This window comes from Nylanderia fulva, unplaced genomic scaffold (genome assembly GCF_048542155.1).
Source record: "Nylanderia fulva isolate GAGA-0341 unplaced genomic scaffold, ASM4854215v1 Scaffold337, whole genome shotgun sequence".
In the NCBI taxonomy this organism is placed as follows: domain Eukaryota; kingdom Metazoa; phylum Arthropoda; class Insecta; order Hymenoptera; family Formicidae; genus Nylanderia; species Nylanderia fulva.
The window spans coordinates 29,801-44,812 of NW_028190408.1; the positions used below are offsets into that span (position 1 = coordinate 29,801).

The window sequence follows — 15,012 nt, forward strand, 5'->3', positions numbered from 1 at the left end:
ACAGCACGTTTCTGACCTTGAGATTCCAACCAGCGGATGGAAGATGATACGAATATCCTAATCCGGGCCCTTCCATCATTCTCAGGGATGCCTTTTCATGTACTTAACGTTCTACGCACATTAAATTCCTTTTTTACTTTACAGTCAATATAACTAGTACAATTTAATACAGATTTATTTTTAAGGAATATATCTATTTATTATACATATAAATTATTAAATAATAATTATTATTATTTAATTATTATTATTTAATTATTATTATGGAATTTGTATATAAAGCTTAGGGGAAAAAATTACAAATTGGATATTTTGCAAGAAAATATAAAAGACAAAAATTTACACAAATCACAGGCACAAAACACTATAAAAAATATTAATTTCTATTTTTTTGTTATTTATAAAAATGCATACTTGTATCAAATATATTTCGCTATACAAATTATAATAGTTGCAATAATAAATGGATAAAATATTAGTTTCTTTTTTATCGAATAAAGAAGATAAAATTTTTGCTTTTATCTTATTTACGTAATTGATTAAAATAAAAAAAAAGAAATATTTCTGTGCCAAAAATTAAGATATACATATATATATTTAAAGAGATATCTTGCGTGTAAAACACCTGTTATTTTTTTCAACAGAGAATTAATTCTTCATCGAAACCACAAAAATGGCAACAATATACAATTTATTATAAAGATGCAATTTATGCCCTATATACCACACATCGTGCATGTAAACAGGAGAGAAACTCACCTTTCCCTCACTTTATAACTGCGCGACGATAGGTGCTACTTCTACCTGGTACTCCTGATAAAAACCACCCTGCCGCATAATTCGGGGATGATTTCATGGACGAGACACCGTATTCGCCGACATTCGATTCGCGTAATCTCGCAACCGGGACGAAAATACGAGCGACCATACGAACGCGAGCGACGTGATGTATACGTGAACAAGGAACATCACGAGAGAGAGACGCGCGCACTATTGATTTTCACGTCATATGCTAGGAACTACCAAGCCTGCTAACTCGTCTGCGGGAGGGGGTTGAAAGTGGCGATATAAGTTAAATAACGAGGGCACATATTTGTATCTCCCCAGATAAGAGGTTTCAATAGCATTGTTATGCGTCGCACATGCTTGTGTTGCAAAACTAAAATAATAAATGTGTCGATTTTAATACCTTCCCACACTCGTCAAGGTCGTCGGATGAAGGAACGAGATATATAGAGGTATATATCTCCGACCGCGATTAAAATAAATAATTTATTATATATGTACAATTTAATCTAGAATATAAAAACATTCGTACAAAATACAGGATTTTTAAAAAAACCGAGTATTGATCTCAGTCCCTCTCTCTTAATCCCAATACTTGATCTTTCCGTCCCAACCAGCTGTGACGAGCTTAGAAGGTTCGTGCGGATGCCAGAGCACATCGATGCACACTCCGTCGTGTGCTTTCCATTTTTTGTATAATTTCGTGGTTTTCCAGTCCCATATGTAACATCTTCCGTCTGCATCACCCGATACCAAGTAGCTGTTTTTTGAAAAGAAAATTGTTAATAAAATTAATATTTTACTAAAAATATATTCGCAAGATTGGGCCATACTACTTCATTATTTTAATTATGCTTATTCAATTCAAGAATTAATAAATATTAAAATTTTAAGCACCTTGAAGAATGATATTATTCGATATATATATTTGCAAAAAAAGCATTTGCACTTATACAGAATGTCTGCTCAAATCTTAAAAAAATATTCTCGGAGAACTCCATAATCTTTCAGGTATTTTCGTATAAAATTTCAGGTAAAATTTGCAGAAAAATTAGAAAAAAAGTTTCTTTATTATATACGCTTTCTAATGTTTCATATTCATATGATTGCAAAGTTATCAAGAGTGCAATTTTCTAGCATTTAATATTGATTAATTATAAAATTAATTTTTTTGGACATTAACAAAGTGTAATATTATTATATCTAAACGATAAAAATATGTGCAAAAATATAAAAAAATATATAAAACAAAAATTAATTTATTATAAACGTTTAAGGAATACTTAATTTATTTAAATTATTATTTATTAAATAAATAAGGAATATTAATTTAAATATTACCTGTTAAAAATTCAGCAATTTTTTATAAAACATAAGATTTTAATATTGAAAATAGATCAATACAAAAAATCACACGAAATTTTAATAAATATTGTAAAGATATGATATGCTTTGCTAAATAAGAATAATATTATCAAATTAAAATTTTTTTTTAATTCTCAACCAAATTTATTTCAAGAAATTGATAATTGGTAATATTATATATATATATATATATATATATATATATGTGTGTATATTAAAATAAATTATTGATACATACCTCATATCTGGAGAGAAATCTAAACCGCATGCATATCCAGCGACCATGTGTCCCGTAAAGGTCTTCTTTCGATTCATTTTAAATCTGTTTAGCGCCGAGAATATGACGATCTTATTGTCCATACTTTGACAGGCAAGCCATTTTTGATTTCGCGACGGCGTCACGGCTGGCATGGAATGCATCGATGGGTCAGCTATATATTTCATGTCCACTGGAATATCCCTGCCAAAGAGAATTTATTAATTAATCTTATTTTTTGGAAATAACTCTTTATATAGGATAAGCAATCATACCATTCCCAAACTCGCAGACTTTTGTCATCACTAGTCGTAACAAATCTTCTGTTTTCATCGACAAACGTAATAGTATTCACTGCACCCAAATGTCTGTCATATTCCTGAGTTATTTCACCAGAACGTATATCCCACTGTAACAAAAATTAATTTATTAATTTTTTAATTCAAGATTTATTATTTTACCAAATTATCTGTCACTAATTTTAGCATTGTGTTAATGCAATCTAAAAAAAACAATATAATATAAAATTTGTAATATCAAGTTTGATGAAATGTTTTCGATTAATATTTCTTGGCAAAAATCAGCTAAAGAAAGCTATAATTTACTAATTAAAGTTTAAAAGAATAATTTATTATAAAAATTCAAATAATAGTATGTTGCAAATAATATACATATATATATATATATATATATATATATATATATATTTTAAACTTCATTAATATTTTTTGACAGAAATCAGCTGATTAACTGTTAATTTGCCATTTAAAATTGAAGTATTATAATACTTTAAACTCGATTAATATATTTTGACAGAAATCAGCTGATCAAATTCATCATTAATTTGCCAATTAAATTTTAAAATTATAATATGTTATAATACGTGAAGTTCGGTTAATATTCTTTATTAATATTATATTTTATTAATATTTTTTATCTTTTATTTTTATGGAAAAGCGACAATAATAAACTTCGATATATGCGGGTATCGACTTACATGCCTATTTTAGAAAAGGAATAGTTAAGAATAAAGATTGTCACATATATATCATATTAACTCCCGTTAAAATTATATACTTTTTGATGAATATATTTAGTAATATATTCTTCATGATATATTATACAACATACTTACGCAAATAATTTTCTTATCGCTAGTACCAGCTACAAAGAGATGCTGCTTATCCGGATCGGGATTGAATTTGGCACAGTATGGAATTTTTCTACTCGTAAAACGACTGATACAAGCTCCAGTTTCCGTGTCCCATAACTTAACATAACGATCGTAAGCTGCTGACAAAAATCGCTTGCCGTCGTTGTCGAAACTTATGTCCCGCACCGCTTGACGATGTCCGTAATAAGTACGGACGCATCTCCTATCCTTATAAACTTCCCACAACTACATAGACAAAAAATTATTACATTATTTGCGAATAATATATTAAGACGCAGATTTCAAAATAATAAAATATTATTTAGCAAAATATGCGTGTAAATACCTTCACTCGGCAATCCATGCTACAAGACAATAATAAATGTGCTGTACGAGGGAACCATCGAATTTGCGAGATGCCTTTTGTGTGACCTTCCCACGTGTGAATTTGCGCTTTCGGTAAGAAACAACGATCCGGTGGCGACTCCGATCTCAAATTTACACCTACATCTTGTGGTGCGTGCAAGAACGAACGTCCTTGATAATCCACACTGTCCTTGACTGCAATATGAAATCATATCAAGTTTATTATAAATTAATTCAAAAAATGATAAAAAATGTTATTACTAACACAATTGTTCTCTTTGGTCAAAAATATTTAAAATAACTAATTTTCTTAAAAAATTAAGCTAAAACTTTTATAAATCACAGCATTACTCATGTTGGATTACAATATTTATATATTATTTATATTATATTTATCCTTCACTATTAAAGTTTAATCTAAATTTAGTAGTGAATTTAATAGAATATAGGAGAAAATATAGCGACTCTGTTTTTTCTAAATATATATGAAGAAAGATATTACTATGCAACACTGTCTTCTCCTCGAGAGGTTTCTCCTCCGTCTGCTTTCCTCGTTTATTTCGTTTAGCTAGTATTTCTTCCAGTTCAGCAGCTTCTTCTTCGCTCGGTTTTATGACACGTTTCTCATCCACATATCCACCCCATGGTCCCAAAAAGCCTTCTATATCTGCTGGATCACTATTTCTGTGCCTTTTTCGCTTGTCCGATGGCCTTAGAGTAGTAGTTTCAAAAACAGTTTTGCCACCCGATTCTTCAGCAGCTTCCTTTGAACCAATTATCACTCTGCCTTCATCTGCACTACCATCTACAGTTGGATCTAACGCATATCCTGAAAAAAGAAAACAAAATCTAAATATTGGTTCAAACTGATATTTAAAAGAAATGTAAAATCTAAATTTTTTGCTTATATAATATCACTTATATAATATTATTATAAAACTTGTTGAAATTCTTGCTTATTTATGTATAACTTGTATTATGGAATTTATATCAGTTAAGAAGGATCGACAAAAGTAGTTTTCATACATGATATATAATTTACCATAACTAGCAAACGTTCTCCTTTGATTTTCAAATTGAAAAGGACTAATGTGTGCATGTTCCACATATCCGGAAAGCATATTTTTCGCTGCACGCTGCTGCTGCGTCTTAAATGGATTTTCTGGCCCAACCTCTGGTCCGAAAAGTTGTTCGTACTTCAAATTAGATGCTATCTCTGTAGCGGTAGGATCAACATGCTGTATACACAATTCTGTTCCCTGAAAAGCGATGGAATACAGATAAATCTCATTTTTAATATAATTAATAAAAATTAATAACAAATAAATTAAATAAATTTAAAAAATTAATTAAATTAATAAATTAAAAATGAATAATTAATTAAAAAACAGTTGGACAATAATTAATAATTAGCATCATAAATGTATAACCTCAAAAGTAAAAGATCAACAAAATGCACAGATGAAATATTTACCGTGGGTACAACGTCCGGAGCGGAACAGATGTTTAAATTAATAGGAGTTGTTAATTTATCGAGAACGATCGACTCGTTGTTTTCGCTCATGTTCCCGTCCTCGTCGCTGCTACTGTTGTAATCACAGAGAAGACTGAGGGAAGACGCCATGGGGACGTTTAATGGGATTTATTAACCCCGTTTAAACTCTGTTGAATTGTAGGAAAAATGTCACGTTAATATCTGGATGCAGGATTTTTAAAATTCAAGAGAAACTTACCGAAACAAGTAATATAATCTTAGAACGATAGACGGAACTGTGACGCATCGTCGGATAAATTTTGTGGTTATGTTGCAAAGCAAATTAAGCGCCATCTATCAACCCGCGAATTATGAATTCGCGATAATAAAAAAAATAAATAAATAAAAACAAATAAAATAAAATAAAAATTGATTTAAAATAATAAATTAATATAATAAAATATAGTATATAATATAACTAATATAATAATAATATTAACATTAGTAATTAATATTAGTAATAATTATATATTTTTTTTAATATAATTAAATATATAATTAATTAATATATATAATGTACATTTTTTAATAAATACATTCCGTTTTTTTGTAAAATAATGCAAATTACAGTATGCAAAATATGTTTATTCTATTAGCTCTATATGTTCTAACATATATTGGTATACATATAATTATATTTGTGATATATAATTATATATACTTTATAATACATTTCGATTCTTAAATGCATCATAAGTAATTTATCGTCTATTGAGATTAATTTGTTTTAATTTTTTTTGTAATTAACTTGTTGTAATTTCACTTGAAACTTTTTAACTTGATTTTTATATAAATTTTTAAAAGTCGATTTAATTAAAAACATTAGAAATATACCATATATATCAGGAAATTGTGCAACTATTGAAATGTGACTTACATGTACTTTATTTCTGCACATTGTATTATCATTATTATTTGCTATAAACATTATGTTTTATCAAAGAACAAATTATGATTATAGTTATGATTATCTGCTAAAATGTCGGAACGTTTTGGCGTTCTTCATTTGTGGCTTGTTCAGGTTTTTGTAATGTCCGTAACCACCTCCACCAAGTCTTTTTCGTGGTCGTGAAGCCTTGCTGATTCCAACTTCTGTATTGTGCAATTAAAAAATTAATAACGGAATATAAAAGATATTTCACAGATATTAGATCAACTAATAATGGAATTTTTACTATTCCACATTTAAATTTACAAAGTTCACATATTTTAGTGATCAGAATATATTGGAACGCAAGTGGCAAATTGATTTTAATTTATGCATAGACACTAAAAAAATAATAAATATAAAACAATAACTTTCTTTTTCCAATTTATCGAAAAAATTCTTCCTCAAAAATTAAAAATGTTTTATTGTACATATTTTCAAAATGCTAAAATTTATTTGAAAAAAATACTCTGCATGTTTCTGCATTTGTTCCAGCTTATTCTTCTCGTTATATATATAATCATTTTCAATATTAAATCTATTATTAAAAATACTTACTTAAGTCTACCGCCGGCGGTACAATAAATCCAAATGATTTGGCAACTTTCGCCAGATCTAAGGTCTCTATATCGAAAACCTGTTTCAAATGATGAGAATCATACGCTCTGACGTAATTTTTAAACGCTTCCTTCGCTGATTGGTGTAAAAAGTAATTCTTTGATATTAGCTTCTCTAGCTAGAAATGTAACAGAAAGTCATTTACATTATATTTAAGTTATTTTTAGTATTTCCGTAATGTCAGTATCACTGTACTATGCAGAGATTAATCAGAAAAAAATATGACTGCAGATTAGTTTAAATTTCTCTATTTTTTTATTATTTTACTATGGCCCGTAGTATTAAATATGTATAAATATAAATATATTGATAAAGAGAACGCACCTGTAATTGTATATCCGCAATTTTATTCCAAGAAAACTCATATTCATTGACAGGTACGCGAGCTTCCTTGAGATAACGAAGGAAACCTAGCTCCTCTGGTCGCAGAATCAGCAAAGCATGACCACTGCTACCTTCTCCGCGAGCTGTTCGACCTACACGATGAATATATTCCTAAAAATATATATTTGATGTTATCCAAATCAGTATCCATTAATTCTAAGTCCGTATTTATACTGGATTACCGTTTCAATTACAGTCTAATTACATATTCAATTTTGCTTTTTTTCTTTCAAAGCAATTAGCCAACTGAAATATAACAATCCTTACTTTGGGATCATCCGGTGGATCATATTGTACAATCCAGTCAACGTCAGGTATGTCTAAACCCCTCGCAGCCACATCAGTGCAAAGTAGAATTCCAGTAGAAGCGTTGCAAAATTGGTAAAAAGTAGTGGTTCTCTTCGTTTGCTTTTGTTTGCCCTGTCAATAAAATCGGAGCATAAACGTAGGAAAAAGTAGCGATTTTAAAAAGTATCAGCAAAAATAATTAATAACACATACATGTATACTCATTACAGGTAAATCAATATAGTTTAGCAGTTCGTGATGGTATTTCACAGACATGCAAGAACTGAAGAAAACCATTATCTTCCTCTTCCTGTTCTTCTTTAAAAACGTGAAAAGAAGTAAAAATCGTTTCTCGCTAGGACACGCCACGTAACCCTGCTGTAGACCATCCACAGTTGCCATTTCCTTGTTGTCATCCACTCCCACATATATAGGTTCCTTCTTGAGAGCCAAAGTTGTTATCGATGTTACCTTTGGCGTCTGTGTTGCACTAAAGAGCATGGTCTGACGACGCTCTACAATAATAATTTATGTAGTAATGAAAAAATATACAACTTAATTTTTTTTTTTCGTAATGTGGTACTAACTAGGAAGAATGTTAATAATTTGCTTCAACTCTTCTTCATATCCAATATCCAAAATACGATCAGCTTCATCAATCACTAAACACTGGAGATTCTTGTACAGAAAATCAGGTGTGTTTTGCAAATGATCTAACAATCGTCCGGGTGTAGCCACGATAATATTGATTCCCTTTCCAAGCTTCTGGGCTTCGGACTGTCTATTCGCACCACCCATCAACAAACCATATGTATGATAATGATATTTCATTAATTCTTTCAGGACACCAAAAGTTTGCATTGACAATTCTCTGGTGGGAGACATAATAATGCATCCAGTACCTAAAATTATATAACAAATACATTATTTTTTATCTTTGCTAATTTTATAAAATTGGAGTATCAAAATGATCAAAAAACTTTATTAGTAGCTTCTGCAAATTTATTTCTATGTAAGCCAAAGAAATAAATATACATCAAATAAATTAAATAAAAATAAAATAATTAGGATTATTATTTTCTATTACTTATATTACTAAGAAAAAATTATTCTTAAAATAAAAAATATTTCAATATTATTCTAATGCAGATTTTACATTTATTCTGTTGAATTTACATACCATTACGAGGCATAAACTTCAGCTTGTAAATCAATTCAACAGCAGGAATTAAAAATGCCAGAGTTTTGCCAGATCCGGTTTTAGCAGCCCCCACCAGATCTCTTCCTTCCAAAAGAGGAGGAATTGATTTTGCTTGAATTTCTGTCATTTTTGTAAAGCCCATGTCTGCTATAGCTTTTAATGTGTGTTCGCATACTTTCTCATTCAATACTGAGAAACTGGTGTCATTTGTAATTTGGAAACCTACAGCTGTACCTGGTACTAAATAAATATATATACATTTTTTAAATTAACTAAATAAATATATATACATTTAGAAATATTAAATATTATTTAACTATTATTATTTTAGAAAAAGTACATACAACTCTCGGTGACTTCTTTGGTGACATCTGTTACCTTTGAGTTTAATGATTGAGATAATTTCTTTTTTTCTAAAAAAAATATACATGGATATTATATAATGATTGTATAATAAAATGGAAAATAAAAATATCAATAATTAATTTGCAAATAATATTATTAGTTTTTCAATAAAAAAAATTTATATAAAATATATTTATATAAGAATGAAATAAATTAAAAATCATACTTTTTGGAGGAATTGTTTCTTCTACGTGTTGATTTGTGTTATTTATTTTAGTTTCATTATCTAGTCGACTTTTATCTGTAACAGAAATAAATATTATATAAAAAAATAACAGAAGACTGATTAAAAAGATATAGAATTCATATAAAAAATGTTTAGTTTAAATAAATGATTTCCAAATCATAACTACAATAAATGAACAATTTATCAATCAAATAAAATTATAAAATATACATAAAATCTCGAAAATAAAAATATTAATATATAATTTCCAAATAATATTTCCAAATAATATTCTCATTATTAATTTCAGTAAAAATATTGCTTATAAAATACAAGCAACTATGTAAATAAAAATAAATTAAATTATACTTTTTGAAGAAACTTTTTGTTCCATATGTTGCTGATTTGTATCGTTTGCTTCCGTTGTATTTTCTGTTGCATCTGTAACAGAAATAAGTAATACTTTATTTAAATAACGTCAGAGAAAAATGTTAAAAAAAAACAGAATTGAAACATGAAAGATCTTCAGTTTAAATAATTATCTCAAATCATAACTACATAATGGACAATTATCACTAAAATAATGATTGCAATAATATAATGCAAAAATTAAAAAATAATGAAAATATATCTCGAAAATAATCAAATATCTGTAAATTCCCACGTTAATGTTTATCTCACAAGAGATGTAACCTCAAAGTTTTTCATACTCTTACCTTGTTTCTGTTTACGTTTCATTAACATTAATTTGGTCTCCTCCCTCTTTTTAATTTTTCGCATCAGAATTTTCTCAGACATTTTTCTTTTTAATAGAAAATCGTTTTCTCTACCAAGTTTTTTTATCACATGTGCTCTTCAATCTCCTTCATTCAGACAAAACTTACGAGACGTGGAAAAAATACAGTGCTTTTGCTTTGCTCAACAGGATAGGCAACTTTTAGAATATATTCTACCTAAAGAAAGATAATTCCAGGGTATTTTTTGGATTTTTCTGGTTATTTTTAGGATTTTTCTTAAAATTTTATAGAAATTTTCTTGGAATTTTCTTGGAATTTTATAGAAATTTTCTTGGAATGTTATAGGAATTTTCTTGGAATGTTATAGGAATTTTCTTGGAATGTTATAGGAATTTTCTTGGAATGTTATAGGAATTTTCTTGGAATGTTATAGGAATTTTCTTGGAATTTTATAGAAATTTTCTTGGAATTTTATAGGAATTTTGTAGAAATGTTATAGGAATGTTATAGGAATATTATATGAATTTTATATGAATTTTTCAAGACCTTTTAGAAAATTTCTAAGAATTTTAGGAAATCTGAGCATTTTGTAGGAATTTTCTAAGAATTTTTAGGGATTTCTAGAACAATTCTAGAGAATTTTAGAAAAGTTTACCAGCCATAGACTGAGGAAAACATAGAAATATAACCTCCTTGAATTTGATCTGATTTACTACAATCTCGAATCACATTTAAATTACATATTCAGTGGCCAAATCATGAGCTCGCAAGCGTGGAAACAAACGTGCAACAACAAAAATAATACATAAAGCTAAACTTGTCAATTTCAACTCGTCCGAAGAGAACCATCATCGAATCATCTATAAATTCCACGAGCTATGTAAAATTCCCGAAAATTCCGCTCGATTCGGCAAGTAAAATCATTTGGTCCCCAGGAAACTCACCCTCTGAAGAAGAGCTCCTCGAAGATCATCCTCAAGGTCACACTTCCCGGACACGCACGAGTCAAACATGTCCGACAAGGAGTCGAACGACGAGATCCAGGTGATATCCGAGAGGTTGCAGACCGCGACGACGATCGACTCCACGTGCAACAACTCTCAGCACCAGGAGAAGGCCTCGCGAAAGGGTCCACCTCCAGAGGGTAAGAAGCCTTGTCCGCTCACCACCGGGACGTCCACCGCGTCTACGACGATCACGAGCACCATCCTCGAGGACTACGTCCAGGTGCGGAGCGTTCCGGAGCTGAACCTCCCGGAGAAGATCGTTCTCGTGATCGACACGGTACGTGAACAGCAATGCACCCCCTTTAAACTGGGCACGGGGGCCACGTTTCCGCCCTTGTACATGATAAAACGCGTGGTGGAGAACTTCGTAGGTGCCAAGTCGACGATACAGCCCGGGGTGCACGAATACGCGCTGATGAGCCTGGACTCGCGGGGCGCCAGCTGGCTCTGCGACTACACCAGCAACGTGAAGAGCCTGGTGGGCCACCTAGAGGGCGTCGAGGACACCCCGGACGAGGAGCGAGGCACTTGCGACCTGGGTCGGCTCTTCGAGACGATACACGGGAGGATAGCGACGCCGTCGACGAGCCAACCGCTCTTTGTCTCCCGGGTGATCCTCGTCTACGGGAGATCCAACTCCATCCCCAAGTTTCACACCGGCCAGAAGTACCTGGAGAGCCTCACGAAGAATCCTTATTTCTTCCTGGACGTTCTGTTCGTTCACGAGCCGGCCAGCGAGGACAACCTCTGCGAGGCCGTCTACGCGGAAATCGCCGCCCTGGATACAACGAGTTACTCTTATATCTTCGAAGTGGGCAGGAACGCTGCCAAGCTGCATGATAACATGGCAAAGCTCCTGGCGCATCCGCTGCAGCGTCCCCTGCAAAAGGACGCCTTTTATACCTTTGCTTCGAACGCTGTGGCACAGGAAGTGCACACTAATGTGTAGAGTGCTATGGACAGTTGTATTTATTTTTCATTGAAAGGTTTGTATAGGTATATGCATGTATAACAGGGTGTCCCATATTAATTTAGACACTCAAGTATCTTGAAAAATATGAAAGATACCTTGGATAATCACTTGAAGGTCACTTTCAATTTCTTTATGATGAACCTCTATTTTTTAGAAAACACATAGTCGGTTTTAAGAAAAAGTATGCCACTGCCTGTTGCAGATTACATTTTTTTAAAAACAATTATCTGTTTTCTTTATACTAATTGATTGATCTCATTATTCCGTGCATAAAAGTATTAAGAATATTTTACAAGATATTTTACTTAATAAAAATATGCTTCATTATAGTGGTTTGGAAAGCTCTTGAGATACGCTACAAGAATATGCAATAAAAAATGGGAGTTCGTAATCTTCACAAGTTAAAATGGGACACACTGTGTATATATATATATATATACATACATGTTTCTTTCGTGAAATCAGATTTTTCTTTGTCAACATAATGTAATTTCAAAGCAATGTAGCTTTCCAGGTAGCAAGTATACTTCATTTTCATGTCAAATGACGTCATTTATTATGTTTAATGACATCAGTTTGCTACTTGAGTTTATATTTCATATTTCAAGCAATTTGTTGAAGAGAGTGTATAAAAGATGACAGTGATTATATATATATGCATCACCATACATTATTGTTCAAACTATCGCACAATAAATTCATCATTATTTTTGTAAATAGATTTATAAATTCATCCTATGCAAACAAATCAAATATCTCCACATCTCAAATGTCGACTTTAAAATCTAAGAGAGATTTTTAACTAAAGGATTAATTTTCTCTTTACAAGAATGATTATTTCTATTAGACTTATGCGTTACTATACTTATATCATTCATTTCGTGATTTATATTCTATCTCATATTATCACATCTCTATTAAAGGTTTCAAAGCTTAACAATACACATCTAGGAGATATTTTTTTAACTAAAAGATTCATTTTCTCCTTACAAGAATGATTATTTCTATTAGATTTATGCATTACCGTACTTATTGTTTATTTCACTGTAACTTATATCTTATGTTATCGCATCTCTATTAAAGGTCTCAAAGCTTAACGATACACATCTAGGAGAGATTTTGAACTAAAAGATTAATTTTCTTCTTACAAGAATGATTATTTCTATTACATTTATATGTTACTATATTTATCATTTATTTCGCTATGACTTATATTATATCTTATATCATCGCATCTCTATTAAAGGTTTCAAAACTTAACGATGCAACGCTGTAAGTGGAGGGAGAGCTTGTCCTTTCGAGCGAAGGCGCGTCCGCAGATCTGGCAGGAGAAGGGCTTAATCCCGGAATGCGTCCGTTGATGCCTGATAAGATTAGACGCATACGAGAACTTCTGCTGACACTTGGGACATGTGTAAGGCTGCTCACCGGTGTGCTTCCTCCTGTGCTTGTTGAGGTCTCCGGTGTGATGGAAGGCCTTCTGACAGAAATCGCACGTTAATTGTCGACTCCTCCTCGTCCCTCCAACGTTTTCGTCCATTTTTCGCGAATCTTTGCGAACTGGATCCTTCGTGGGAATTTTCTCGAAACGCAAGTCCGGAAGATGTTGTTGCTTCTGGAGATCTTCGAGTTTGGTGATGCAAGAAGAACAAACTGTGTTCAGAACCTACAGATAGAGAGGCGAACATAATTAGATATATAAGATGTAATTAGATTTCAGGATGTGTAAATAAATTCAATTACCACCGGATCTTTTCTATAAATGCGTCTCAAAGTCGCAGGTACATTTCACTTAGCGTAAGATATTTTTTATGGCTTTTAGAGATAACTACGAGATGTGATATTCGTGAAAATTTAAGATAAATAATATTATAAATGTTACAAAGAAATATATATATCTATATATATATTACATGTGCAATCAATTTCTTTATTGCGTGATTTTATATCTATTGTAGCATTTATTTTCAACATAAAAAAAAGATAGATCGGATAAAGCGTCTTAAAAATCCATTCAAAAACTGGGGAAAAAATTCAAAATTTCTACTAAATTTTTTTTAAGAATGTAATGAATGAAAATAAGTCAAATTGAAAAAAAAGAATAAACTAAATAATAATTATAATTATTATAAATAGTAATAATTATTTCTTAACAAAAGAATTTTTCTTAAAATAAGACATTGATGATTTATTGCGCTTACATCAAGTTTCAAATTCGACTTCTGTAGAAGAGCGCGTGTCGTTTCGTCGCTTCCAAACTCTGGTACAATATGTTTCTTGGAGCAGAAATGACACTGTCCTCGAGTATCGCACGACATGTTTCTATGCAAATGTTATAATTATTGATGCGTACTTTCCTAAATGAGGATAGAGAGATACACGTCTAGACAAAAAAACTTGTGATGCCTTTGGATAATGATATATGGTTTCTCCAATAAAACGTAATATGTGATTATAATAATAGTGGGAGCATTCGGGGAATACCTGTGTTCGAGTAAAGACATATATAAACAGATTCACAAATATATATAAAACGCATACATTTTAATAAACGTTCTACAGAAGTGATAATACATAGAATCAATTATATTAATATGTACACAGAAAAAATTCTCATAGAATTTATCCTGAAATTTTTGATAATTGTGAGAATATGGTAGGAAGAATTTTATAAGTTTCTCTGATTAATATTTTCACCATAATAAAAAATATTAATATTTACCACATAAGATATAAAATGTTCGATTAATTTTACTAAAATATAATTGTTTAAGTATATTAAATAGAAATAGATACCAAAACAAAAAAGTGATAAATATATAAAATATTTTATATATAAATTTTA

General features: G+C 30.8%; 4 protein-coding genes across 5 annotated transcripts; 1 reads left to right on the plus strand and 3 right to left on the minus strand.

The window, feature by feature from the left end:
- Window positions 1-1,258: 1,258 nt before the first annotated feature.
- LOC114937874 (pre-mRNA-processing factor 17) lies at window positions 1,259-5,736 on the minus strand. Its single transcript, XM_029311549.1, has 9 exons — window positions 5,660-5,736; window positions 5,401-5,588; window positions 4,969-5,185; window positions 4,429-4,755; window positions 3,907-4,121; window positions 3,543-3,806; window positions 2,683-2,816; window positions 2,390-2,611; window positions 1,259-1,546 (listed from the first exon to the last, which is right to left on the minus strand). The coding sequence occupies exons 2-9, from the start codon at window positions 5,548-5,550 to the stop codon at window positions 1,369-1,371; spliced, it is 1,707 nt and encodes a 568-aa protein (XP_029167382.1). The 5' UTR covers window positions 5,551-5,588; window positions 5,660-5,736; the 3' UTR covers window positions 1,259-1,368.
- A 591-nt stretch (window positions 5,737-6,327) lies between these two features.
- On the minus strand, window positions 6,328-10,362 carry pit (probable ATP-dependent RNA helicase pitchoune). Its single transcript, XM_085485051.1, has 11 exons — window positions 10,167-10,362; window positions 9,820-9,891; window positions 9,451-9,525; window positions 9,224-9,292; window positions 8,859-9,119; window positions 8,266-8,580; window positions 7,892-8,193; window positions 7,658-7,810; window positions 7,331-7,501; window positions 6,947-7,124; window positions 6,328-6,552 (listed from the first exon to the last, which is right to left on the minus strand). Exons 1-11 carry the CDS (start codon window positions 10,246-10,248, stop codon window positions 6,428-6,430), a joined length of 1,803 nt encoding a protein of 600 aa, XP_085341177.1. The 5' UTR covers window positions 10,249-10,362; the 3' UTR covers window positions 6,328-6,427.
- A 548-nt stretch (window positions 10,363-10,910) lies between these two features.
- On the plus strand, window positions 10,911-13,917 carry LOC114937863 (BRISC and BRCA1-A complex member 1). Of its 2 annotated transcripts, XM_029311537.2 has the most exons (3): window positions 10,911-11,067; window positions 11,123-12,180; window positions 13,414-13,917. In XM_029311537.2, exon 2 carries the CDS (start codon window positions 11,199-11,201, stop codon window positions 12,141-12,143), a length of 945 nt encoding a protein of 314 aa, XP_029167370.1. In that variant the 5' UTR covers window positions 10,911-11,067; window positions 11,123-11,198; the 3' UTR covers window positions 12,144-12,180; window positions 13,414-13,917. The 2 variants fall into 2 exon arrangements, with proteins under 2 accessions (XP_029167370.1, XP_029167369.1); XM_029311536.2 differs by having other exon boundaries at window positions 10,911-12,180.
- On the minus strand, window positions 13,415-14,983 carry LOC114937864 (uncharacterized). Its single transcript, XM_029311538.2, has 2 exons — window positions 14,369-14,983; window positions 13,415-13,833 (listed from the first exon to the last, which is right to left on the minus strand). The coding sequence occupies exons 1-2, from the start codon at window positions 14,483-14,485 to the stop codon at window positions 13,417-13,419; spliced, it is 534 nt and encodes a 177-aa protein (XP_029167371.2). The 5' UTR covers window positions 14,486-14,983; the 3' UTR covers window positions 13,415-13,416.
- Window positions 14,984-15,012: the final 29 nt, after the last annotated feature.